The 26386-nt window shown below is 42.5% G+C and overlaps 1 protein-coding gene across 6 annotated transcripts in view; it reads left to right on the top strand.

The window, feature by feature from the left end:
* The window catches only part of rbms3 (RNA binding motif, single stranded interacting protein), a 1402627-nt gene that overhangs the window by 1050213 nt on the left and 326028 nt on the right, over positions 1-26386 (top strand). For all 6 annotated transcript variants that reach the window (XM_072575202.1, XM_072575203.1, XM_072575199.1 and 3 more), the window contains one exon: positions 12646-12737. In XM_072575202.1, the coding sequence (XP_072431303.1) occupies positions 12646-12737 (92 nt within the window). The remainder of the gene's footprint in view (positions 1-12645; positions 12738-26386) is intronic.

Below are 26386 nucleotides of genomic sequence, written 5' to 3'. Positions count from 1 at the left end.
CCTCCGGGTGCTCCGGTTTCCTCCCACAGTCCAAAGATGTGCAGGTCAGGTGAATTGACCATGCTAAATTGCCCGTAGTGTTAGGTAAGGGCTAACTGTAGGGGTCTGGGTGGGTTGCGGCTCGGTGTGGACTTGTTGGGCCGAAGGGCCTGTTTCCATACTGTAATGTAATCTTAATGTTTCGAATCCAGTGACCCTTTCTCTGAACTAAGTTTTACCAGGCTGCTACTTCCGCTGAATTATTCTGAGCCTTACTTTTTCTCGACTGCACCAATGAAAACTACTTGAGGACTTGCTTCACCCCTTCCCCAACAACTCCAATGAAAACTCAGTTTCTCAGAGCAAACAGCGGCCCTCTAGCTATATGGTGGCAGCATCTTTGGCTGTTTCTCTTTCCATTACACAGATAGCCAGCAACCTTCTGCCATCTTCCAATCTCTTCAGGGGTTCTTCCAAGACCTGATTGCCTGGACACTGTTAACAACAGCATTTGTGCTGCTAAAAGCCCCTTCCTCCATTGCTAGACACCTACCTGAAGGTACCAACATCCAGTTTCAACTGGGTTCTGTGTGCCCCTCGTTTGCACCCTTACCTTATCTTCTTTTTGTGCCAATCTCCAAACACAGGCATTCTACCATTTTTGACACCTCAAACTCCTGCTTTCTTGGGCTAATCGAGAAATGAAGTTCTTGCAGGAGCCTGAAGCTAAATTCATGTTTCAGAATACAGTGTCAAAGGAATCTTAGAACAGCATTATCTTAAGTTGTGTTGTAGAGCCCATTCAAAAGTATAAATTTAAATAAATAAAATTAATTCATTTGCTCAAGAATATCCAGTGGTAAGATATCACAAACGGTGTCGTTAGTTAAAAGTTCTGTAATGTTTATACAAAAACAGATGTTGCTGGAAAAGCTCAGCCAGTCTGGCAGCATCTGTGGAGAGGAATCAGATTTAACGTTTCGGGTCCAGTGACACTTGCTCAGAACTCTGATTTCTCTCCATAGATGCTGCCAAACCTGCTGAGTCTCTCTGACACTTACTGTTTTTGTTTCCAGCATCTGTAGTTCTTCTGGGGTGTTTTTCTCTAACGCTTATAGTATGATTTGTCTGTATACAAAAGAGCTTGCCTCCCACATAATTACTGCAGGTTTTTATAGGCTAGATTCTTGCAGTATTTGTACCACTTTGCTTGAAGTATCTGAAGGGAATTTGAAAATATTTTGACAAGATAGAGCAATCCTTTTAAACAGGCAAAACAGCCAACTATTATATAATAAAATATCGTCTGGTATCCTTCAGGCTCTCATGCAAGGAAGGAATTTACAGGAAGCTGCACAATTTATGTCGCAGAAGGAGGCCATTTAAATTATCATGTCTGTACAGCTCAAACAACAGCTATCTGGTCTGATCCCACTTTCCAGTTCTTGGCCTTTACCCCTGTAGTTTATGATTAAAAGTGAAGTCATTTGAGTTTTCTTTTATTAAGGCGATTCAGTAGATTGGAGAATTTAATCTTTATATCAGAGAATACTAATAATAATATCTAAACATAGAATGTTCCTTCTGTTTTTCCATATATCTGCATAGTGTTGTGAACACCTGATGATGCAACATCTGGAAGTGCTTAGGAAGCAAAGGAAGAACAGTAAAGAAACAAGCAAATCGAGAAGATGATTAAGTAGGAGCTGGACCTGCTCATAGCTGGATACTTAGACATAATCTGAGGCATTGAAAATCTCACATTTAAGTACAGTCCTTTAATCTTTCACGGATCTATGATTTAGGATGAATGCTTGTCTTCTAATATTGTAATGACTAGAAGAGGTGATCATGGATAATGGTTCTTTATTTTCCTCCCTAACTCTCCTGAAGCATTAGTTCATATTATGTATGGTTACACAGGCCCCAGCAACTCTTCTGTATTTCACTCTAGTGTCCTTCTAATGTTTATTCACTTTCAGCACAGCATTGTTACTATGACTGTGAGATGGACAGCAAACTTAATGCTTTAAATCCAATATGCTGTAAAGATTAAGCAATTATTTCTTCACATATCTATTTACTTTCATTGTATACTTACTTGGTCAGTTCTTCTCTGCTGCTATTGATACTGTGTTGCTCAGTGTGGTATGAATTACTGATATCTAAATTAGAATATTGAGAACTTACTCCTGCTGATTTAAACTGTAAAAAGCATTTGCTTAGAAAAAGGATTCTGCAAAACTGAGCAATATAATACTTCTTCAGGATTTTCATATAAGATGTTAAAAATGCAGACTTATTTGGTTATCTTATAACTTGGCTAGAACTAATTTATTTCGGATCTTTTAAGTTTAATGATGAGTCAAATCAGTCAGTTTCACCACTGAGCCAAGGAAGGGAGCATGCAGATGTATTTCCAACTGGAAATCCAGAACTAGGTGTTCCTGAAATGATTTGGCCAATTTCAGAACAGGATATCTTGTAAAATTTTCCATTGGGTTTCTTTGATGCAGTTTCACAAGCCCCATCACTTTCACCCCTTCCTCTACAACTGGGAAAGCTGATTGGGGAGCAGTTTGATGGTCCATCACACTTGCCGCAACAATTGGACTTCTATAGAATCCCAGTGTGATGTGTCAATTTTACATTAGTAGTTGCTTCATGGCAGCTATTTCATATATTAGACATAAAAAAGTTTGAGAATGGATCTGGAGATGAATAATTTCAGTCACAAAGAGAAATTGGAGACGTTGGGACTGTTTTTTCTCAAAGAAGTGAGGGCTGAGAGGAGGTTTGAGAGAGGTATTCCTTATTGCGAGGGGAAGGAGTATTTGTGAGGAGCAGGTGTGGGAAACCTGGTGGAAAACCTTAAGAATGAGAAGTATGTAATTGGTGAAACAAGCAAAGGAGTCATAAGACAAAACTTTTCCGTGTAGCGGGTAGTAAGGACTTGGAATGCACTGCCAGAGAATCTGGTGGATGCAGGTTTAATTGAGGCAGTCAGTTAGATAATTATCTGAAAAGGAAGAATGTGCAGTGTTACGGAGGAAAGGTGGGAAAATGACACAAGGTGAATTGCTCATCTGAAGAGCCAGTGCTGACATAATGGCCAATATAACCGCCTTCTGTGCTGTGACAGTTAACACTAAATCCAACTCATGCTCAGTACGAGAACAAAGACAAGAAAGTTCTGTTCACTCATTCATACCCGAATGAAACCTGAGCCAATTCAGCATCAGGTCTCACTCACGTGACACCAATACAATGTTGGCATTGAACTGGTGTTTTCCTGCAGCAGGCTGTCTGGACAGGAAGAACTCAGTGGTTCTAGATGGAGCTGACTGACTGAAGCGGAGGACAATGGGGAGTGATGCAGATCATGTTGACAAATTATTGTTTGTAATCAAGAAGAGCCTAGCTACATCTTCTGAGCTTTTTCTTACAGTCATTAACCCCTAAGAACTGCTGGTTCAGCTGCAAAAAGCCAATCAACGAAACAAACATTGTGTTTGAGAATCTTTGATTTCTTGACAATAATTGTGTTCCAAACATACACTTTCTAGCAAACAAGCAAACAAAAAACACATCATGAAAATAAATTGTAATTATACTGGTTTTCTTTTGCTCACTTTATTCAGCTTTTCACTTCAGACTGTTCTTGCTTTGTAGCACATTTGCTGTTTGCCTGTCTTGTTCTTGGCACTGTGTACATGTGTGGCTTATCTTATCTTAATATGTGAAATAAGAAGCCCAAGAGTGTGGTGCTGGAAAAGCACAGCCAGTCAGTCAGCATCTGAGGAGCAGGAGAATCGACGTTCCAGGCATAAGTCCTTCATCAGGAATAAGAGGCCCACTTAAGTCATGCAAGGCAAGGAACTAAAAGAGGAAGAGGAGATAAAAAACCTGGGATGCAAATACATTCATCACAATAAGTAGCAACATAGGTTTATAAGGTCATATAGAGTGCAGAGTATTTGGATTTATTCACAGAAAAATAGACCAGAAAATCAGGGAGAGTCATGTTCAGTTCATACAATAGATACAGATATCATGTTTTTCATAATTCTGCTTTGTTAAAAATGGTCACTTTTGAGGTGTAGTTGCTGTTGTAATGTAGCAACATTGTAGAAGTCAGTTCACACATGGCAACTTACACAAACAACAGTATGATGATTACCAAACAAGATTTCTTTTCCATAACATTGGTTGTGGATAGCCTCGACCAAAACACCAGGGAGAACCCAGCTTTACTTTGAAATAGAGACATGAGATACATTAAGCCCTGCTGAAAGAATGTAAAATGTAGACCTTTGGTTAGACTATATTTGCAATACTGTGTGTATCTCTGGTCTCCACACTCTGGAAAATGTATGACAGCTCCAGAGGAAGTGCCGAAAAGTTTTCCATTCAGGTTAGCTAAATTAAGAATGGGCAACCATCCAGAAAAGATGAGAAGGCTTCTGAAAAAAATGAAGGCTAAGAGGAGACCAGAGGTAAGACGTTTAAATTGTGAAGGTGTTCGACCATTGGGTGGATGTGAAGAAAATGATAGCTCTGAGTCCAGAACAAAGGGGTTACTACAATAAAATAACAGCTAACAAATCATAAAGGAATTTTCAGGAAATTTCTTTGCACAGTGTTGAATATGTGAAATTCACTGCTGTATGGAATGACAGAAACACTTAGCATCTATGTATTTAACAGGATGTACTACATGAATGAGAAAGGAATAGCATACATGGTGAGGAAGTAACAAGAAGCAGTTATGGAAAGTGCATGAGGAGTATAAAAGCATTAATTATCTGACAATTGCTAACCCCTCGTGACCATCCTGTCACCTCTCCAGTACACTTGCAGGATGCTCTAGAACCACAGACTTGCATTGCAGTTCACTCCTGCCATGTTGTGCTAATTCCAATATGTATACAAGCCAGCAGCTCCCATTGCTGCCGTACAGTCCACAAGCCCTTTACATCTTGCTGGGTGGCACCATATGTTCACGTGGGCACGTGCAGGCTCAGGACCTGGGGAGGGGAGAATCCCCAGGAATTTCAGGGAAAGGCCACAAGGAAGGGGATCTGGGCATTTGGGACTTCACCAACACACAGAAGCCAGTGGTTGAAGGGTGTTCAGTATGTTTGGAACATGGAATGACTCAATGGGAAGGAAAATGGCTGCAACCACATTTGGAGTAGGTTGGGTAAGTGATTGCAGCACCCATTGAAGTGAGGCCATTTAACGGGAAAGAACAATGTTCTCATACCCACGATACAGGACCCAGCCCTGTGGGCTCCCCCAGCTATCCTAATGCATTGGCTTCCTGCTTGCTGCATCCATGCCCAGACATCACTGCCCACTTCATTCAGACCAACAGCCTTGAACGGAAAGGTCAGGGAAGCAATAGGGATGTTGCAGGGTATGGGTCAGTGGTCCGATTGCCCCATTGCCCTGTATCCACCTGGTTCCTTTTGCTTCCACATGCTGCTACAGGCCCTCAACATCAGACACCAGTCTATGATACACGATAGCCATGAATTTGGACATTTTGCTGTAGCTGTTCCAGTCGGGGTTAAGCAGAGAGTCAAACAAGCAGGTGTAAGGTCAGAATGGTGCAGTTTAGGGACACCCATCAAATGATGGCAGCCAAGCCCACAAAGTGCTCTTCTCCTTCCCCTCCCTCCCATTACATCTCAATCTATTCTCTGGTTCCACACCCAGACTGAAGGGAGCATGCTCAGCAGTGCATCTCCTTGGCCCTGATGATTTGATCAGGTGACCCAGGGCGATGTGTCTCTGACCCACAAAAGATGAGGCTCTTCTTGTCTGATCCAAGTGAGTCCTTCATGGCTGCAACATCCACGGGTCGAGGTGGGGTATGCAGAATAGGGTCGAGGGCCTGGCCTCCTCCTCTGGGTGCCTCCTGGCACTGATGCTGTCCTTGTGAGGAAGGGGCAGTCAGGGTGTGCACCATGTTCCCCATCTTCTGTCACTGTGCCTTCAGTCCTGAGGCCACATGGCTGGCGCAATGGAGTGCCATTGTGTGGGCTTCGAACTGACCCTCAGGGTCCTAGACCCGGCTCTCCATGGCAGCTGCCAACCTGTCCACGGAGGCAGCCAGACAACGGCACTAAATTCTTTCCTTTGTAGAGGCTGTAGTGTCAGGGCAGTGTGGGGCATTGTGCCCCCACATCCCTGCTTGCTGCTCTTGCCCCTCCCTGTCCATGTGGGCTCAGTTCCTGATTCCTGACACTAGAGGGCCCTCTTGACCTGGGGGTGTTTCACTTGACCACATGAGCCCCTCTCTCTGTGAGGGGCTCACTGGATTGTGCACTAACACTCTCGACACTAAATGTTACCATCAAGAGTATCTGAGCTACTGGGGCAGGAGCAACAGGAGGCAGCCACTGAGGTGCTTCCACTGAGGCCTCTGTACTCATAAACTCATAGGTCAAGGAGATGGCTTCTGGGGAACTGACTGTTTCACCATGGAAGGTGGTGGACACACTGGCAGTATCTGATAGACAAAAAAAACAGAAAAAGCATTGCAGCCTCTGGTTAGAAATGGTGTGCAATGCTTGAGACTTATGGTGGGGTTACTGCAAGAGTTGTAGTGGAATGAAGAGTCAAACTTGCACGGTTGGTGGAACATGGATGTCTCTGCTTCTCCACAGGAACATTCCCAGTCATCTTTTGTGAGGGACTAGATTCTCTCCTTTGTGGAGGCTAAGCAGTCAAGCGTCAGAGTGGCACAGCCATTACTGCCGGTGCAGGCGGGTGAAAGGAGGTGAGGTGTTCCCGAAGGAGTGAGGTTGGCAGGCCACTGGTGGTGTGGGAGATTGGGGAGATGTGAGAGTGAGTGAGTGAGGGAAGGCAACAGTGAGAGTGGCAGAGCTTGAGCCTTGTTGGGAGGTGGGTGCAGTGGCAGAGATGGTTGTAGACTTTTTACAGCCAATCATCTGGACTGTTGAGACTGGATCGACCCGGTTGGTGAACTGAGATCAAGCTGCCCAGGCTTGGTGGCTGAGTCTCTTCTGCCAGTCCTCCAGGAAGAAGATTCCTCTCCTTTGGATCATCCTCTTGATCAGGATTTTCCAGGTCCCTGTCAAAAGATTGCAGCACAACCTTCCACTCCTCTGACGTGCTCAGACGATTTCCTTGAGTGAGTTGGCCGGGGTCAGAATGTCAGTGCTTATCTGGGTGCACAGTGATCTTTTGTATGTGCTATTATAGTGTTGGCACTGGGGATGCTGGATTTTCAGTGGCTATCCACTGAATGGCAAATTGTTCTGCGAACGGTGTGTGGTAATATGGGGATAGAATCCATTGTTAGCGATGACTTAGGAGTGGGGTAGATAGTTCATGAGGGATAATCAGTAAGTTATGGCAAAAAGTCTCACAAGCCTCAAAAATCCCTCCAAAAACTCAACGTACTTACACTTCAACAAAAAGAGCCCATTCTCCTGAATCCTCACAGCCACCACCTTCCTCCTATCTTTGCTTGCAAATCTCATATTTAGAAATTTATCAGACCCAGTCCTTGCTTTTTCTGAGCAGTTTCTTTATTGTTACGTATTCCCATGCCCCAGTGGCTTACCAACATTATTTGCCACACTGTGTGCATTATAAACTGAATTCACATCTTACAACAGTACCTCTTGGTCTCACCAATCTCTTCCAGTATCTTATTATCTCCACCTCCAAGTCCAAATTCTTATCTTTCCTCATACATCTTGTTCCTAGGCGCCTGCCAAACATGTTTAAATGTTCCAGAACATTGCTAGCAAATATTTTAAGATGAGAGCAAATCTCAGAATGATAGCACCAACTGATCAACCGGCAACTCTTGCATTCTGTTGACGATGATTCCATCAGCTTTATTTTGTAAAAGTGGGGAAGAGCAGGAGCAGATCAGAGAATATGTTTTGAGTTCACGCAATAGTGGTTGCTCTCAAGAGCCAAGTAGTAAAATGATGATTGTTGGCAATCTGATATAAAATGATTGATAATTACTGGAACATCAATGAACAATTGGAAAGGTTTATTGCTTCAGATGAGGTTTATTAGTCAAGTAGTAGACCCCTTTGAAAGAATGGATTAAGGAGAACATAGTGTATTGTCTACAGGCTGTTTTGCAGCCAGACTGTTTGCAAAATGAACTCAAATACCATGAAAAGTATGTAATAAAAGAGAACTTCATTATGAGCAAGTAAATCCAAGAGCACAGAATCAATGTTCAACATCTCTTCACAATCACTTTTAAATTTTGCAGGGGTGAATGAATTTGCTGATTTTCATAGTGCAGCAAAAAGATTTGTTGGAGATTTTTTTTTATGTGACGCAAGGGAATAAACTAAGAATGCATTTCCATTCCTTGATGAACAGCCCTACAGTAAATAAGTTGTTAAATGATGAGAGGGAATTAACAGATCTCAAATTTTAATTAAATTGCTCTAAGGGCTGGAACAAGAGATTTTTCATTATCTATTGGATGCTGCATTTTAGAATACAGCTTGCAAGATACATATTGTATTTAAAGCAGGAATGCCTCATGGAATTAGATACACATTATATGATAATAACTACATAACAGTGTAATCAATACATTTTATTTAACAAGCACAAAAATATATATCCAATATACAGAAACATATAAATAGATTTCAGTAAATCTTCTATTGTCAATAATTTGTATAGATCAGAGAGTCACAGAGTAATACAGCATGGAAACAGGCCCTTCAGCCCAAACTGGTCCATGCTGACCATGGTGCCCGATTGCCTGCATTAGGTCCATATCCCTCTAAACCCTTCTCATACATGTACTTATCCAAATGGTTTTTAAATGTTGCTATTGTACCTGCCTCAACCACTTTCTCTGGCAGCCCAATCCATACATGCACCACTCTCTGCGTGAAGAAGTTGCCCCTCAGCTCATTCCTAAATCTTTTCCCCTCTCACCTTAAACCTGTGCCCACTAGTTTTCAATTCCCCATCTCTAGGAAAAAGACTATAAATATTGCTCCTATCTATGCTCCTTATGATTTTATGCACCTCAATATGGTCACCCTTCAATCTCCAAAGAATAAAGTCTTATCCTGGCCAACCTCTCCCAACAACTCAGGCCTACTAATCCTGACAACATCCTCGTAAATATTATTTGCACTCTCTCCAGTGAACTATGTCTTTGCTATAACTGGGTGACCAAAACTGTACACAATTCTCCAAGTGCAAACCTCACAAAAGACTTGCACAACTGTAACATAACGTCCCAACTCCTATACTGAATGCTTCAATCAATGAAGGCCAGCATGCTAAATGCCTTCTTCATCACCCTGTTTACCTGTGATGCTGCTTTCAAAGAACTATTATTTGTACTCCTAGGTTCCTCTATTCCACAACAGTCCTTAGGCCCTTATCATTTACTGCAGAAGTCCTACCTTGGTTTGACTTTCCAAAGTGCAAGACCTCAGAGAGCTGCTAGCCAATCAGATACTGGCAGCTCTCCAGTGTTGACAGCACCTCTGGATGTGACGGCCACTGCCAGAACTTCAGTCAAGGGTTAGAGAGGCATTCAGCAATGTGTCAGGAACTGGTATGCGTCTGAGAGTTGGTGTTTGAAAATCCCTAGGGGAAGGGTAACCTAGGGTGTAACATCTTAGCAGGAGGAGCAGCCTCCTTTGTTCTGGAATGACATGTTAAGGGGAAAAATTGCACAACAGCCACTGGTACGTACAGGAAAATCTGTCAAAATGGGCATGATATGGGTCTTTCCCACCCCCATTTAAAAGCCTAACATCAATGGGATAAGACACTTAAGTGGAACTTAATTACCCAGTTGGCTCAATGACAAGCAGGCCAGCCTCTGCCCCACCACTGGCAAAACTATGGTGTGGTCCTGAGAGGGAACAAGTACATCGCAGGCAGACCAACTGCAATTTTTTTGTGGCCTATACATTCAGTTTGGTGGGGAAGCATAAAAAGCAGACATGCTGTCTGTGTTTTGGTGTCAATTCATATTTTCTCCATCTACACTCGTACTTGACATAGACTTGTTGAAATAGCTATTGTATGATGATGCATCCTGATGCTTGACCTAAATCACTGTTATCAAGGGCACAAGTGAACATTTAAAATTTAACAGATCCAAATTAATTGAGGAGAAGAGGGAAGAATTTCCAAGACGGTTCTCTTCATTTCCTCCGAGGGTGGATTATCAGCAGGAACCCTCCGATCAATAACATTAATTATGGTTTAAAATGTTTTTTGGGGTTTTCCAGCAAATTTCCCCTGAGATTTTTAAACTAACCGAATTGAAAATAATTCCTTTTTATTAAAAAAAATTCTGTTAATTATAAAAATAAACAAGATTGGCCTGAAAACACATTGATTTGGTAGTTTAGAAATTGTGGATTGTACACTGACAAATGATAGATGCACAGTCCATGTTATGAACATGTATTGCTGATTTAAAATATTGTTATTTCATAAAATTCATTGAAAATCTTTTTTACTCTGATTGCAAGTCTACAGCATTGTGACTCTGCTTATAACAATTCATACTTAATTTTTGAGTTTTGTAGTGCACTGACTGTAGAATGAATTCTGTCACGTACACTGGGTTCAACCGATCTTCCTAAGGCTATAAAAATACTCATTAAAATTCACTTTTCACCCCCCAATTTCAAACCAGCTGTGTTTTAGATAAGATAAGTCCAGGACAGACAAGTGAGCTGATTTAGATCTTGGTACTCTCGGCTGATGATGACGTAAATTCGTGGTTTGTGAGTTATCTCTTGGGCCACCTTTGAGCTATCTGTTGACTATGAAGCATCTTCTGTTACAATGAATTTAACGCCATGCTTCCTGTGCTTCAGGAACCTTAGATCTGCCTTTAGGAAGACAACAATCCGGGCTTGAATACTGAGTATAAGCAAGCATTGTGGCATTTTGGTTCACTAACTTTAGGACTCAGGAATTAAATGATGGAGCAGATGCCATGAAGGGATGAATCATGAGATAATGAATAGCCTTTCTTGTTTCATACTTATGATTTTCATGTGAATTGAAAGGCAAAAGTCACAATGTTAAGTTATAAATTTGGAGTTAATTTGTGTGTGCTGGAAATATGAAGTAATTCATATGGGAAAATTATTGCTCTGTTCAACCCGTCTACACCCTTTTGTTCTTTTGACTAAACACAAATCACAGAAAACAGTGTACGTTGTCGGCACTTGGAAGATTCCTAATAACATTGAGGTTAATGCTCTCTGCCAGTTAACCCAAAGAAGTGTAATGATGGCATCAGAGGACAGTCCTGTTGTCATGGTTAATGATTGACATGTTGGGGTGAGAGTAGAAGTATTGTCTAGGCCAGGGTTGAGAGTGTGCAGATTTGTGAAAATGTTTTCACACTGTCCTCAAAAATTAGCATTTGTGATCTGGACACTGCTGGCAAAAATGCCGTTATTGTCCTTTCCAGTTGTCTTGAGAGGATAATACTGACCTTTGTCAGGACAGTTTACAATTTTTTGGAAGTACCTGGAATTGATGTTGTTGATGCTGTTTACGTGATAATGCAGATCTTGTCCTGCATCAGAAGATTGTGTCATGGGGGTCTCGGTTCCTAGTCACAACTAATCAACACAATTTAGGTTGAGTGATCAGAATGGAGTGGGCTTTTTCTGCAGAATTACCAGTCCAAGGTTAATGCAGATTCTACTTTGGGCAAAAAAAGGAATGCTGTCTCAGTGTGCTTCACAGTTTCAAAGAAACTATTTACTTGTCTGACCAGAATGCAACATAGATATCATTAAACTTATTGTTTTGTCTTGAGAATTTTACTAGGGTGTAATTCTATGATCTAATCTATATTCTATTGTGATATATGAAAGCACTTCTGTTTTCTTTCTTAATTTATCTTTGCCATAATGTTAGTTTTTTTCTCAACTATGTATCGGAATGCCTTGATGGTTCTCATAAATGCTGCTTTTATATCCTGACTGTTGAACTGGATTACTGGATTTACATGTCATTTAGTCTCCACCCTCAATTGAGCATGTGTGAACTTAGTACAGATAATTTCAGACCTTTCCCTCAGAATTGGATTCTAAGTCACGACATTGATCCATTAGCTTTCTTCCCAAGTATGGCAAACCTGAAAAATAGTAGTCCCCTACTCGGTGACTCCTTGCCTTCAGTCCACACCATTCATAGCGATTTTCTTCACTTAGCGAGTGTGCAGAAATTGGCTTGGGAAATGTAGTTTAAAAGGAAAGCTAAAGAAAAATACTGCACCTCGCCAGAAAGGCACATTGAGAGAATGTTTTCTATTAAGACCATTAAGGAAAAAGGCATTGACAGAATAAGGCTACAGCCAAATGTTTATTGCCAATTAATTAAATTAAGGTTTACTACCAATGCATCATCATCAGTGTCCAGCAAACAAAGCTTCTTTGAGATTGCTTCCTTTGCTCCACTTCAAATAAAACTTCAATGTAGACAAGTCACAGTTCTGGGAGAATGAGAGCAACATTTTGGAAAGACTGATGTTCTTTTCATTTTAATCTGATCTTGGGTCGAACAAGAGGTTTCTTTGTCACAGTTCACTGCTGTTGGATGCTCTGCACGTACCTGGTGCTGATAATGTACGGTAACTGTCTTTCACAGGCTATGGCTTCGTAGATTTTGACAGCCCGGCAGCTGCACAGAAGGCAGTGGCATCTCTCAAAGCCAGTGGAGTACAGGCCCAGATGGCAAAGGTGAGCATTCTTGACAACGAAGCAATTTTGTCTCTGCATTGCAGTGTTTTGTTACTGGGGTTGTTAATTAGAATTGTGCCCGTTGGATTGAAGATGTCACCAGTTAGTAATTGTGAACAAAATGCACTGTGCACCTATAGACGCCATCTGATTGATTTGTTGATGAGATGTACAGAAATGCATACTGACACATAATACACATAGACAAAATTAAGCACGTGTTCGAGCAATTTACTGGGTCAAAACTGGCCCTGTTTTGTGATGAGTGTGTATGCAAAGGACTTTATTTGAGAAAAAAATTTCTACCACCATTTTACTGTTTTAAAAGGGCACTGTAACCTAGCAAAGCTATAAATAGAAACACTGCCCTAGTAAAACCATGCTGCAATTTGTTGGAAGCTGTCATAACTCTCTCAGAAATGTGTTTTGTGTTGCTCGTGCACTGCACAAATTTTGAAGCTGAGTTCTCTCATCAGTATGATAATATTGGGATTTAAAGTGGTCTGTGAGCAGAGCTAATGTAGAACCACCTCAGGGGGCTGAAAATGCTGGTTTGGCATAGTTATGGCAAGCAGGACGTGCGGTGTGGCAAGAGAGGAGAAGGAGCTCGGGTTGAGTGAGGGAGAGGTGGGAGACAAGACAACTGAGCTAGTGTTCCACAAGTCTGGGAAAGAGAGTGGGCAAGTGAGCAGTGGGCAAATGTTTCAGCTGGTTGAATTGCAATGAGTTTTCAGTCATGGTGGCCAGAATTGATAAATTCTTAACTTGGATCATTTTATCAAGATACTGTTGCCTTCTGTATGCTGCAGAATCAAATGAATATGGTATTGAGATCAGCCATGACCATGTTGAATGATTAAGTGGGCACAAAGGGCCACTCTTGCTTCTAGTTTCTAAAATTTAAAAGAATAAGAATCACTGTAAAATCTTCAAAGAATATCTACAGAATCAGACAAGAGCTAAGGCTGATGGTAAAAATCTTCCCCTAAGAGACCAACTGCTGACTGGGGAGTGCATCACAGTCATAATGAGAGAATTAGCTCCAATAGCAAGCAAGTGCTTTAATTATTTTCATAGCATGTTTTTCAAAGACGTTTTACTGAGACGTACTTTTGAAGACTTATGAAGACTGTCAGTGAAAAATAGGGTCAAGGAGCAGAAGATCAGGAGGGAATACCAGATATGTGGGGCATGGTAAGGGAGGGTTTGCAAAAGGTATAAGATAGGTTTTCCCCTTTTTCGATCACTAGGATTGCCAACTCTGGAGTTTCCAAGAATTAAAAATAGATTTCCAGAAAATTTGCTGTGGGCAAAGCCAGGAGAAACCTTGTAAGGTGTTGGTCAACAGCTGTTTGGCTGATAGGCAAGAGTAGTCTATTTATATTAACAAAGAATCTGTTCATTTTCCAATTGGTCTTGTGAAGGTGGAGCACCATGATAAGCGGTGGCAGGATAGACAGTGAGTGAGTTGAGAAGAGGGATTACTGCTAAGTCCAAGTCCATCTCTAAATGTCCTTGAGAAAGTGGTGGTGAGTTAAAATGGGGTAACTCTGGAAAACAGTTGATTAATCTGTAGCCCTTTGCTTCTGTTGATAGAATGGATTTCGTCCTGTATTACATGCACAAAACACACAAAATGCTGAGGTTTCTGTAGAGATTTGATACAAATGCTTTGATCCACAGTCTTGACAGTAACAGAAGATAAACAAGAGGAAAGCAAATGTTTCTACCCACTTGCCTACAAAGTAGGGAGGTATGAAGTTATTCACTTCTGCTGTAAGCATAAAAATCAAAATGTTTTTTATGAAGTTTGACACTTGTACATGCTCATCCAAGTGTCCTTCACCATCGAAGCTTACAAGGTGAACAGTAATTTTGTGTGTATACAGTGAGCAGTTAAGAAAACAAAGAGCATGCTAGTCTTTATTGCAAGGGGGTTGGAATACAGGAAGAAACATTTTTGTTGCAATTGCACAAGGTTTTGCTAAGACCACATGTGGAGTACTCTGTGCAGATGTGGTCTCTGTGTTTAAGTAAAGGGATAATCTGACTGGACGGTTCATGGTGTTGATCCCTGGAAGGAGTGGGTTGTACTATGATGAGAGGCTGAACTAATCTATGTTCTCTGGAGTTCAGAAGACTGGAAGACAACCTTTTTAAGCAAACAAGATTCTGAAAGTTTTGATCGGATAGTTGCTGAGAAATTAATTTCACTTGATTAGGGAATTTAGAACGCTTTTGGGATTCAGGGCCAATCTATTTGGACAAAGGTGAGGAAAAAAAATTTAACCCTAAGAATTGTGAATATTTGGAATCCTCTGTCCTGGAGGGTTGTGGATGCTTCACTATTGAATATTTTTAAGGCCAGGATAGGCAGCTTAGTGGGAATTGGGGACTGGTCAGGAAAGTGGAGAAAGTGGAGATTGTAGATAATACTGGAGCAAGCTTGCCAGACCATAAGGTCTTTGGCTTCTACTTCTTCTTTTGTTGAGAATCCTTATAATTCCACTTACATGAATTGGCCTAAAAACACTTATATCTCATGACAGCTATAATTATATAACACTTGACAGAAAAATAATTTCAGACCTTTTTAAGTCTTCAGCCATTTCCATCCTTGAGAATAAAGTCACACAGATACTTCAGTATTAGAATACAGGATAGCATCATAGAATCTCTACACTGCAGAAAGAGGCCATTCAGCACATTGAGTCAGCACTAACCCTCTGAAGGGCATCCCACCCAGAGCCACCCTATCCCCATAATCCAACATTGGGTTTTTACCATAGTTATCCCCCTAGCCTGCACATTACGGGACAATTTGTCATGGTCAATCCATCTAATTTGCACATCTTTGGACTGTGGGAAGAAACCGGAGCACTCGGGGACACACAGACACGGGGAGAATGTGCAAACTCCACACAGGCAGTCGCCCAAGGCTGGAATTGAACGCAGATCCCTGCACTAATGCACTGGCACTGAGCCACTGCGCTGCTCCAAATACAATGCTGACAATACTAATGAGCAGCTAGTCATGGATAGCTATATGTCATGAGAAGAATTTAATCAAGGAGACAGACTACGCTACCTCTTTTGGGGCAAGCCCACCATCCGAAATGCAATGTGTATGGTCAGCAGGACCCCGTGGATATAAGTAAACCGAACAATCAGGAGCTCCTGATCAATCAGTAGCTCACAGCCTCCTCATTGGCTACAGTCTCACCAAGAGAACAGTAACAGAGCATCCTCCAGAGATCTCAGATCAGCAAGACACTGGAGCCATGGCTGAGTGAGGGTGAAAATGGAGTTTGCAAGGAGGGCTTGCTGGCTAGGGGTTTGGGAGTCAAGTGACGCGCAACAGACCCTTCCTGACCTGCTGTCCAATCCACCAGCCCACCTCTCGAACCTGCCCCTCAGAGGACAACTGTACATTTTCCCATGTGACTGTAGGCTCAGTGAACATTTGGAGATTGGTTGCTTTTGATAGGTATGAACAAAGTAGCAGCAATTCCAACTTGCCCTAATTGATTCATACTTCAGAATGAAAGGTGATTTGTTAAATTCGATCATGAAAGCATTGGAAATTATCTCTTTCAAGAGTTAAAGACTTTCTTCCCATCAATAATTGCTATTCATAGAACATAGAAGAATACAGCGCAGTACAGGGCCTTTGGCCCTCGATGTTGCGCCGATCCAAGCCCACCTAACCTACACTAGCCCACTATCCTCCATATGCCTATCCAATGCCTGTTTAAATGCCCATAAAGAGGGAGAGTCCACCACTGCTACTGGCAGGGCATTCCATGAACTCACGACTCGCTGAGTAAACCCCTAACATCCTATACCTACACCCCTTAATTTAAAGCTATGCACCCTTAGAACATAGAACATAGAACATAGAACAATACAGCACAGAACAGGCCCTTCGGCCCACGATGTTGTGCCGAACTTCTATCCTAGATTAAGCACCCATCCATGTACCTATCCAAATGCCGCTTAAAGGTCGCCAATGAATCTGACTCTACCACTCCCACGGGCAGCGCATTCCATGCCCCCACCACTCTCTGGGTGAAGAACCCACCCCTGACATCTCCCCTATACCTTCCACCCTTCACCTTAAATTTATGTCCCCTTGTAACACTCTGTTGTACCCGGGGAAAAAAGGTGTAATAGCTGACTCCATACGTGGAAAAAGGTTCTCATGGTCAACCCTATCTAAACCCCTAATCATCTTGTATACCTCTATCAAGTCACCCATAAACCTTCTTTTCTCCAATGAGAATATCCCCAATTGCCTCAGCCTTTCCTCATACGATCTTCCTACCATACCAGGAAACATCCTGGTAAACCTCCTCTGCACCCGTTCCAGTGCCTCCACATCCTTCCGATAGTATGGCGACCAAAACTGCACACAATCTTCCAGATGCGGCCGCACCAGAGTCTTATACAACTGCAACATGACATCAGGACTCCAGAAATCAATTCCTCTACCAATAAAAGCCAGTACGCAATATGCCTTCTTCACCGCACTATTTTCCTGGGTAAATATCATTCTCACAATATTCTCACAATACAATATCATTCTCACAAATTTTCAAGATTCAATGCTGTTGTCTTTTGGCCCCTCAATCTGTTTTACAGTCTTTCCTGTTTAAGGTTGATTGTTAAGGTTTTCATCTCTTTGTTATGATGCTGCCTCCAGTGGCCTCAGCCTTATTTTGACTGTTTTTTAAAATCAGTTTTTTAAACTCTTCATTGATGTCTGCTTTCCAATGCTTCCTAACCATGAGTCGCTCTTACATTTCCTAACAACTATGTACCATTCCCAGACTTGCACGTTCAGCTCCAAGTTAAGTAGTGTGGCTCGTGTCTCAAGGATCAAATATGCAGGAGAGGAAGTTGTGCAAATTTGCTTTGGTTGTTGTAGCAACCAGTAGATTCCAGCTGACCAAGATTGGCGTCATGGTGGCTCAGTGGTTAGCACTGCTGCCTCACAGCACCAGGGACCTGGGTTCAGTTCTAGCCTTGGGTGACTGTCTGTGTGGAGTTTGCACATTCTTCCCGTGTCCGCGTGGGTTTCCTCTGCGTGCTCTGGCTTTCTCCCACAATCCAGAGATGTGCAGGTTTGGTGGATTGGCCATGCTAAATTGCCAAGGCGAAAGTGAGGGCTGCAGGTGCTGGAGATTAGAGTAGAGAGTGTGGTCTGGAAGAGCATAGCAGGTCAGGCAGTATCTGAGGTGCAGGAAAATCGATGTTTCGGGCAAAAGCCCTTCATCAAAATGCGAAATTGCCCCATAGTGTCTAGGGATGTGAGGACTAGGTGGGTTAGCCATGGGAAATATGGGTTAGGGTGGGATGCTGTTTGGAGGGTTGGTGCAGTCTGTTATAAAAATTGATGTATATAGTATCATTGGATTAATCACGGGGAAGTTGGTATTTAATTCCTTTCTGTCTCCTGTAAGCTGCTAACCAATGTAAAGAGGGCTTAGTAATAAAGCCTTACGCATGTCTGAAATTGTACCCTCCTGAATAAGACTTGTTAAGTTAGCTAACCACCCATTTCTGGAAATGTGCCTTTCCTTTTGAGGTTGAAATAGGTATTCAGACAGATTGGCAGAAAAGGCCAGAGCTTTCTGCAGCCACTGCTGTCTGATAATTCTGTTCTGCTGCACTCTGCAATTCTAACAAGCCTGGATAGGGCGTCTCAAGTATTTACTATGGCAATGGCAATTCAGTAGACATCTGAATGGGAGAGGTTGTCAAACATGATTGCTCCCTTAACTTCATGGAGATGCTGCTCAATTTCATGGGAATATGTTTTCCAGGACAGGAAAACGTTGATGTCATTAGGGAATTCTTCTGACATAGATTCCACAGGCCTTGATCTATGATGGAAATGACTCTGTTACGCCAGGAGAAAAACAGAAGGTTCTGTTTGCCTATGATAATGGAATCTCTACTGTGTGGAAGCAGGCCATTTGGCCCATTGAGTCCACACCGACCGTCCAAATAGCATCCCACCTAGATTCACTCCCCCACCCTATCCATGTAACCCTGTATTTCCCATGACTAAGCCACATAGCCTGGACACTGTGGGCAATTTAGTATGGCTAATCCACCTAACCTTTGGTACGAAACTGGAACAGATGCAAACTCCATGCAGCCAGTTGCCCAAGGCTGGAATCGAACCCGGTTCACTGGCACTGTGAGACAGCAGTGTTAACCACTGAGCCACCATGCCGCCTAGTGCATGCAGCTTTAGATGAACACAAATGAGGCCCATGAATATCATTGGAACAGGCTTTCTCCAATATTTATAGTTCACTCAGGGTACCATTGTTTGGCTGGGAAAAGATTGTAGGAGCAGGAGTAGGACGTATGCCCTTTGAATCTACTCCATTGCTCAATATGACCATGGCTGACCTGGTTGTGGTCTTAATTCTACTTTCTTGTCTGTTATCTATAGCCCTTGACTCCCTTGTCTATGAAAAATATACTTATCTCTATCTTGAATAAATTCAATGATTCACCTCCACTGCTTTCTTGGGAAGGGAATTACTGAAGATTTGAGAGAAAAAAAATTTCCTCATCAGAATCTTAAAAGGGAGTCCTCTTATTCTTAAACTGTATCTCCTACATGTCCCCCCCTGACTTGAACCTCTTCCTGGTATCCACTCTTTCAGGTCCACTCAGGAGCTTGTGTGTTTCAGTACGATCACAGTTCATTCTTCTAAAGTCCTCCAGTGTGTATAGATTAGATTAGATTAGATTACTTACAGTGTGGAAACAGGCCCTTCGGCCCAACAAGTCCACACTGCCATGCCGAAGCGCAACCCACCCATACCCCTACATTTACCCCTTACCTAACACTACGGGCAATTTAGCATGGCCAATTCACCTGATCTGCACATCTTTGGACTGTGGGAGGAAACCGGAGCACCCGGAGGAAACCCACGCAGACACGAGGAGAACGTGCAAACTCCACACAGTTAGTCGTCTGAGGCGGGAATTGAACCCGGATCTCTGGCGCTGTGAGGCAGCAGTGCTAACCACTGTGCCACCGTATCTCCCAAACCTGTTCAACGTTTCCTTGTAAAATAAGCCCTTAGTCCCAGGAATGGGTCAAACGAACCTTCATTGAATTGTTTCTAATGCAATTAATATATTGTTTCAAATATGGAGACCAAAACTGTACAAAGTACACCAAATGTGTTCCCCACCCAATATCCTATTTCTGTGGCACTGAAACTTCCCCATGAGTATGTTTCATTCCTCTTGCAGTAAATGCCATCTTTCCTTTGTCTTCCTAATCACTTGATGAATCTGCATACTGACATTGTCATTCACGCACCAGCACCCTCAGACTCTTGTGTAACCAAGGTCTGCAATCTCTCTCTCTTCAAGTATTTCTTGCCAAGATACACAAGTTCACATTGTACTCCATCTGCCAAATTTTTGGCCCACACTTGACCTACTTCCTTTTGCAGCCTCTCTACCTCCTCTTGGCAACTTCATCCCTTCCTATATTGATGTCAATGATGAATTTAGCTATTATACATGTGGTCCCCTCTTCCAAGTCATTGATAGAATGTAAATAGTTGAGACCCCAGCTCTAATCCATGTGATAACAGCGTGTCATTCAACAAAGAGCCATTTAACCCTACTCTCTGCTTCCTGTTGGCTGGCCAAGCCTTTAACTTTTTAATGTGTTGCCCCGACATGATGTACTCTTACCTAATCTCATAACCTTTTACATGATATCATACACCTTTTGCAAATCCAACTATACGGCATTTGCAAGTTGCCCTTTTCCCTCGTTGCACCGTGGCTCATTAAGTACTACAGATGATAATCGAAGAAAATTGTCCTGATTTACATTTCACTGCACCTTTTCCTTTTTTCTTACATGGGATGGGGCATTACTAGAAATGCTAGCATTTGTTGCTCATCCCTGAGTAATCTTGAACTGAGGGCTTGCAAGACTCGTTCTGAGGACAAATAAGAGTCAGGTACGTTGCTGTGGGCCTGACCAGGTTAGACCTAAGAGTGAGCCAGATGGATTTTTACAGTAATTGATGATTGCTTCATGATCACCATTCCTGAGACTAACTTTAACTTCCAGATTTGGAATGGAAATTAAATTGCACTAGCTGTTGTGGTGGAATGTTTACACAGAGCCCAAAGCGTTAGCATGGATCTATGGATTACTCATCCAGTGACACAGTCATTTCCCTTGGCCTGCATTAACAACACTAAAATCTACAGAAAACACAGCAACCTAATCCATGACTTTGAAAATGTTTTCTGGTTCATACTCTTACTTATGCTTATGCTCACTGACAGACAGAAATAACAAAAATTGTTGAATCTGCAGATGGATGTGTAGAATAGACTTTGGACCCAGATCCACGGATCCAAATGAGAGAAGCGAGAAAATAAATAAACTGATCCCAGTCAACAATTCCCTACAGCTCACCTGGTGGATATTGTTTGTCACTTTTAATCTATTTCTTTGCCTTCGGAAGGAAACTTGTAACTGAACATTCTCACAGCAGGATTTGCCTAGCGCTCAAGTCTTGATGCTTGAATCACAAAACATTGCTGTCTTTTCGACTCCAATCACATGAGATTTGAGGATAGAAAATGACAAATGAATCCTTGAGTAAAGGCAAGGTCCAGTAGAAAGTGAGGACCACAGATGCTGAAGATCAGAGTCTGAGAGTGTGGTGCTGGAAAAGCACAGCATGTCAAGCAGCATCTGAGAAGCAGGAGAACCGATGTTTCAGGCATAAACCCTTCAGCAGGAATATGACTTATAAAGGGCTTATGCCTGAAACATCGATTCTCCTGCTCCTCAGATGCTGCCTGACCTGTGCTTTTCCAGCACCGCACTCTTGACAGAGGCAAGGTCCAGCTACACAACGAGACGCCACTAAAGACAATCAATTTATCTTGAATCGGATGACAAGCTGTCTGAACAAATAGCTACTGCAATTCCGCTGCAAGAAATATGAGGCTCAATTTGCAGTATAGTGTATGAGTATCTGTTTGCAAAAAAATTATCCACCATTCTCACAATTAAAATCATCCGGGCAATTCAGCTACAGAATATCATAATAATTCTGGTAGACACATCTTTGACATATTGGAATTCAGAATAGATCGATCCATTTGGTTCTGTTACAGAGGAAATCTTTTGTTAGCTTCATTAGGGACATTCTAACCTCCAAGAACAGGAGGGATTCTGATCTCAAAATTCTCAAGTCTGACTCCAGTCTGCCTTTGACCCACCCACTTCATTTTGACAGAGTGACAGAGATTGGGGTAGGGTGACCAACTCTCATTCGGGACATCAATTAGCTATTCAAATATTTTAAGCAGGTAGCGAGGCTCCCATTTTGAATAAATTTTAATTTTTAACATGTGCAAGAATTCCTGCGCTTTGGGAATCCTGCTAAGGAGGTGTCTGTCTGCCTGGCCTGGGAGAAACATTGAAACATAGAAGATAGGAGGAGGCCATTTGGCCCTTCAATCCTGCTCTGCCATTCATCACAGTCATGGCTAATCATCCAACTCAATAGCCTAATCCTGCTCTCTTCTCATAAACTTTGATCCCATTCACCCCAAGTGCTCTATCTAACCCACTCTTGAATACATTCAATGCTTTGGCATTAACTACATCCTCTGGTAATGAATTCCACAGGCTCACCACTCGTTGGGTGCAGAAATGTCTCCTCATCTCTGTCCTAAACGGTCTACCCAGAATCCTCAGACTGTGTCCCCTGGTTCTGGAAGCGCCCACCATCAGGAACATCCTCCCTGCATTTACCCTGTACATTCCTGTTAGAATTTTATAAGTCTCTATGAGATCCTCCCTCATTCGTCTGAACTCCAGCGAGAAAATCCTAACCCAGCCAATCTTTCCTCATAGGTTAGTCTCACCACCCCCGGAATCTGCCTGGTAAACCTGGCCTGGTAGACCTTCCTCAATGTAAGAGCATCCTTCCTCAGAAAAGGAGGCCAAAACTGCATGCGATATTCCAGGTGTGGCCTCACCAAGGCGCTGTACAACAGCAACAACACATCCCTCCTTTTGTTGTTGAAACCTCTCACAATGAAGGCCAACATACCATTTGTGCAAGGCATCCTCCAATGCCAGGAAGCAGACCATCTTTTACCGACTGGCCGAAAACCACCAATGTGGATTAGCTGCTTCCATCACCATTACATTCGTATTCAACCTCCTGTCCTACAATGTCATCCTTATCTGACCAGCCACTTCCTGGGCTGACAGACACATGTTGATCAGGCTAAAGTTCATGTGGAATATCTGTTGAACGCATAATGAAGATGTCCTGATGTTAAGTTAATCAAGGAGTGCATTAAACCTCCATAGTTCTGGACTTGCCAGGTAAAGAAAAATCCCCCTCACCCCTACACCACCATCCTGCCAATTCTATGGTCCCATTCTGGACTTTGCTCTGTGTAAATATTTGGGTACTTTGGCCAGATAATCAGACAAATATGACACTGCGCATGTTAAGTTTGCATTCAGAAATGTTGTCATGTTTGCATCTTAAGATATGTGTTCCATCCCTCAGTCCCTACAGTATCATTCAGGGTTTGAATAGTTAACAGAGTATAATCTGTAAGGATGGCGGTTCCTCCCCTCCCCCCCCCCCCCCCCCACCACCGCCTTGACTAAAGGAAGTCCTCTTTTGAAAAGAAGGCTGGTGGACTGCTGATGTTGACAAAGCATCAAATCTCCAGTACCACTTCAAGGCACAAATCTGGATTAATCTTGATTTTGGTATGTTCAAAAGTGGCCCAAATCTTTATGCACTGACTCCTGAGGAGATGACTGTAAATTGGGATTGACCTCGAGAGATTGGATGTGTAAGGAAATACATTTGCAAATACACTATGGAAATACCTTGAGCTTATAAATGTTGGTCTTGATGGTTTGTTTTTGGATCAAAAGCTTAACATTTTACCTTACTTTATTTAATTTTTGAAAAAAAATCAATTAGAATCATTGAGTCATAGAGATGTACAGTATGGAAACAGATGCTTCAGTCCAAGTAGTCCATGCCAACCAGATAGCCTGGATTAATCTAGTTGTATTTACCAGTATTTGGCCCATATCCCCCTCAACCCTTCCCAATCATATACTCATCCAGATGCCTTTTAAATGCCGTAATTGTACCAGTCTCCCCCACTTCCTCTGGCAGCTTATTCCACACATGCACCACCCTCTGCGTGAAAAAGTTGCCCCTTAGGTGTCTTTTAAATCTTACCCCCTCACCCTCTAGTTTTGGACTCAGTTTCCCGAGGGAAAAGACCTTGCCTCTTCACCCTATCAATGCCCCTCGTGATTTTATAAACTTCCTTAAAGTTAAAAATCACACAACACCAGGTTATAGTCCAGCAGGTTTATTTGGAAGCACTAGCTTTCGAGGCGCTGCTCCATCATCAGGTGGCTATGTCACCCCTCAGCCTCTGACACTCCAGGGAAAACAACCCCAGCTTATTCAGCCTCTTCCTATAGCTCAAACCCTCCAACCCTGGCAACATCCTTGTAAATCTTTTATGAACCCTCTCAAGTTTCACGATTATCTGAAATCACCGGCATGTACTGCACATGATTTTCTAATTATTGCGCCTAACGCTGAGTAAATCCTGCATAGCCTGCTAAAATATGAGATGTGGTTAAAGACAGAAAAACTGCAGACACTAAAATCCAATTTAGACAGGCAGGAGGCTGGAAGAACACAGTAAGCCAGGCAGTATCAGGAGGTGGAGAAGTCAATGTTTCGGGTGTGACCCTTCTTCAGGACTGGGGGTGGGTGTGGGGCGAGCTGAAGATGAAAGGGGTGGGGGCGGGGGAGCACGCAGGGTGGTGAAGTGGAGATTGGTGAAGACTGGCAGAAGGTATGACCTGGTTGATCAATGGGAGGAATGAATCCGGTTGGTAAAATATTAGATGTGTGCAGCTAACAGACAAAGCTCCCCTCCAGGTGTATAAAATTATAAATTTCAAGCCAATACCTCAGTTTTTATTTGCTTGTGTCAGCTAACAAATGATCCAGAATATTAAGTCACCTACCTTAGGTATAGTCTGGTCTTTTATTTGAATGTAGTTGATTCCCAGACACATATTTCCCTACCTTGTTGTATAACCTGATGTAATCTTAGAATTTTCTTTTTGTGTGTGTTTATTACTCAGATGTGCTTTCACCTCTCTTCCAAACGCACAAACTCTCAGAATGAGATTAGTGAGGATAAGTGGGAAGAGAGATCACATGACCACTGAAATATATCTGTGCCACTGAGGTTTTAAGGCAACACTTTTTTTTGACCTGTTATGTTGATGACTAATTCATTTGTATGTGACAGCTAAATTAAGGAGCCAGACCACTTCTTGGTAATTTACCAACATATTAACCGCTGTTAATCATTTATAAACGTTCTGAACACCATACACCACATTTTTAGAACTGTGACTGGCATCTTACCCTCCTTGAAAGTGGCAGGCAAGGAGCATGGTAAGGGACAGATATCATCCTGGTGTCAACCTTCTGAATATTTGCCCTGGTTCCATCTCTGGAATTAAGTCCTGACCAGGACGGCCTATGGTCAACCTTCCTGATCTGCTGCCAGTTAGAGCCATTAAATGCTCAATTAACAATCACTTTAAAGGTCTCGTTCTACTACTGGCCTTACTTAGCTGTGTTTGTGAAAGGTGAAGAGGAAGCCTACCTACCTGGTTGGGATAGACCCCTTGATTTGCCCCAGTCTGGATGTGATCGGGGTGCAATGAGTGGGATGGAGGTGGCGGCTGAAAGCCATCACTTGCCCTTACCAATGACCCTCCACCCCTTCCCAACAATGTCCACCCTGCAATTCCACACTTAGCTTCCCTCTTCTCCTGATTTTCAGTGCTGCTGTACAGCCAGTGGTTAGGGTGTCTGAAGCAGCACTGTTTCTCACAATGGCTGCAGACAGGGCAGAACATCACTGTGCCAGGAAGTGACTGACTGAGAAGCCCATGAGGTGACCACTTAGCGTCTGATTTGTGGTCAATCGGGTGGTTTTCTTGTTGGTGGCTATGGGTGTGGGGGGGCAATGCCTTGTTCCTGAACATGCCTGCTCCCACACTGAATTGAAAATAGTGAAAAGCCCAACCTGTATCTCAAACAGGAAACACAAGCTAGAAAACCCACAGGAATATTATTTCCTTCTGAAGAGTAGGGTGAAGAGAAATACTTTTGTTTAATCAATTCATGCCAGGAGCTTTAAGCAACAAGGGGCTGATGAATGTAAGATGCATTTTCATTTGAATTCTACCAGAGAAAGAGGTCACCATATTGACATTTTTCTTTTCCTCCAGCTAATTTTAAATGGCTGTGTAAGGCATAACTGGTCATCATGTTGTGCTACAAGTCTGTGTTGTCTGTTGCTCTTGGCAGAGCATGTCGTCATCTCTGCTTCCCACAGACATCACAGCATCGATAAATTGTGCACTTTCTGCCTATCCTGAGGCGAATCAGTTGTACATATATGGCTCTTAGTCTGTCTGTTCTGGTTGCAGATTTATTTTTCCGGAGAATTGATATGTTACATGAATATGCACAATTGTTTTTATTTTG

Source organism: Chiloscyllium punctatum, chromosome 8 (assembly GCF_047496795.1).
Source record: "Chiloscyllium punctatum isolate Juve2018m chromosome 8, sChiPun1.3, whole genome shotgun sequence".
NCBI lineage: Eukaryota > Metazoa > Chordata > Chondrichthyes > Orectolobiformes > Hemiscylliidae > Chiloscyllium > Chiloscyllium punctatum.
The sequence above is the reverse complement of the archived record's forward strand: the minus strand, read 5'-3'. Positions and strand labels throughout refer to the sequence as shown.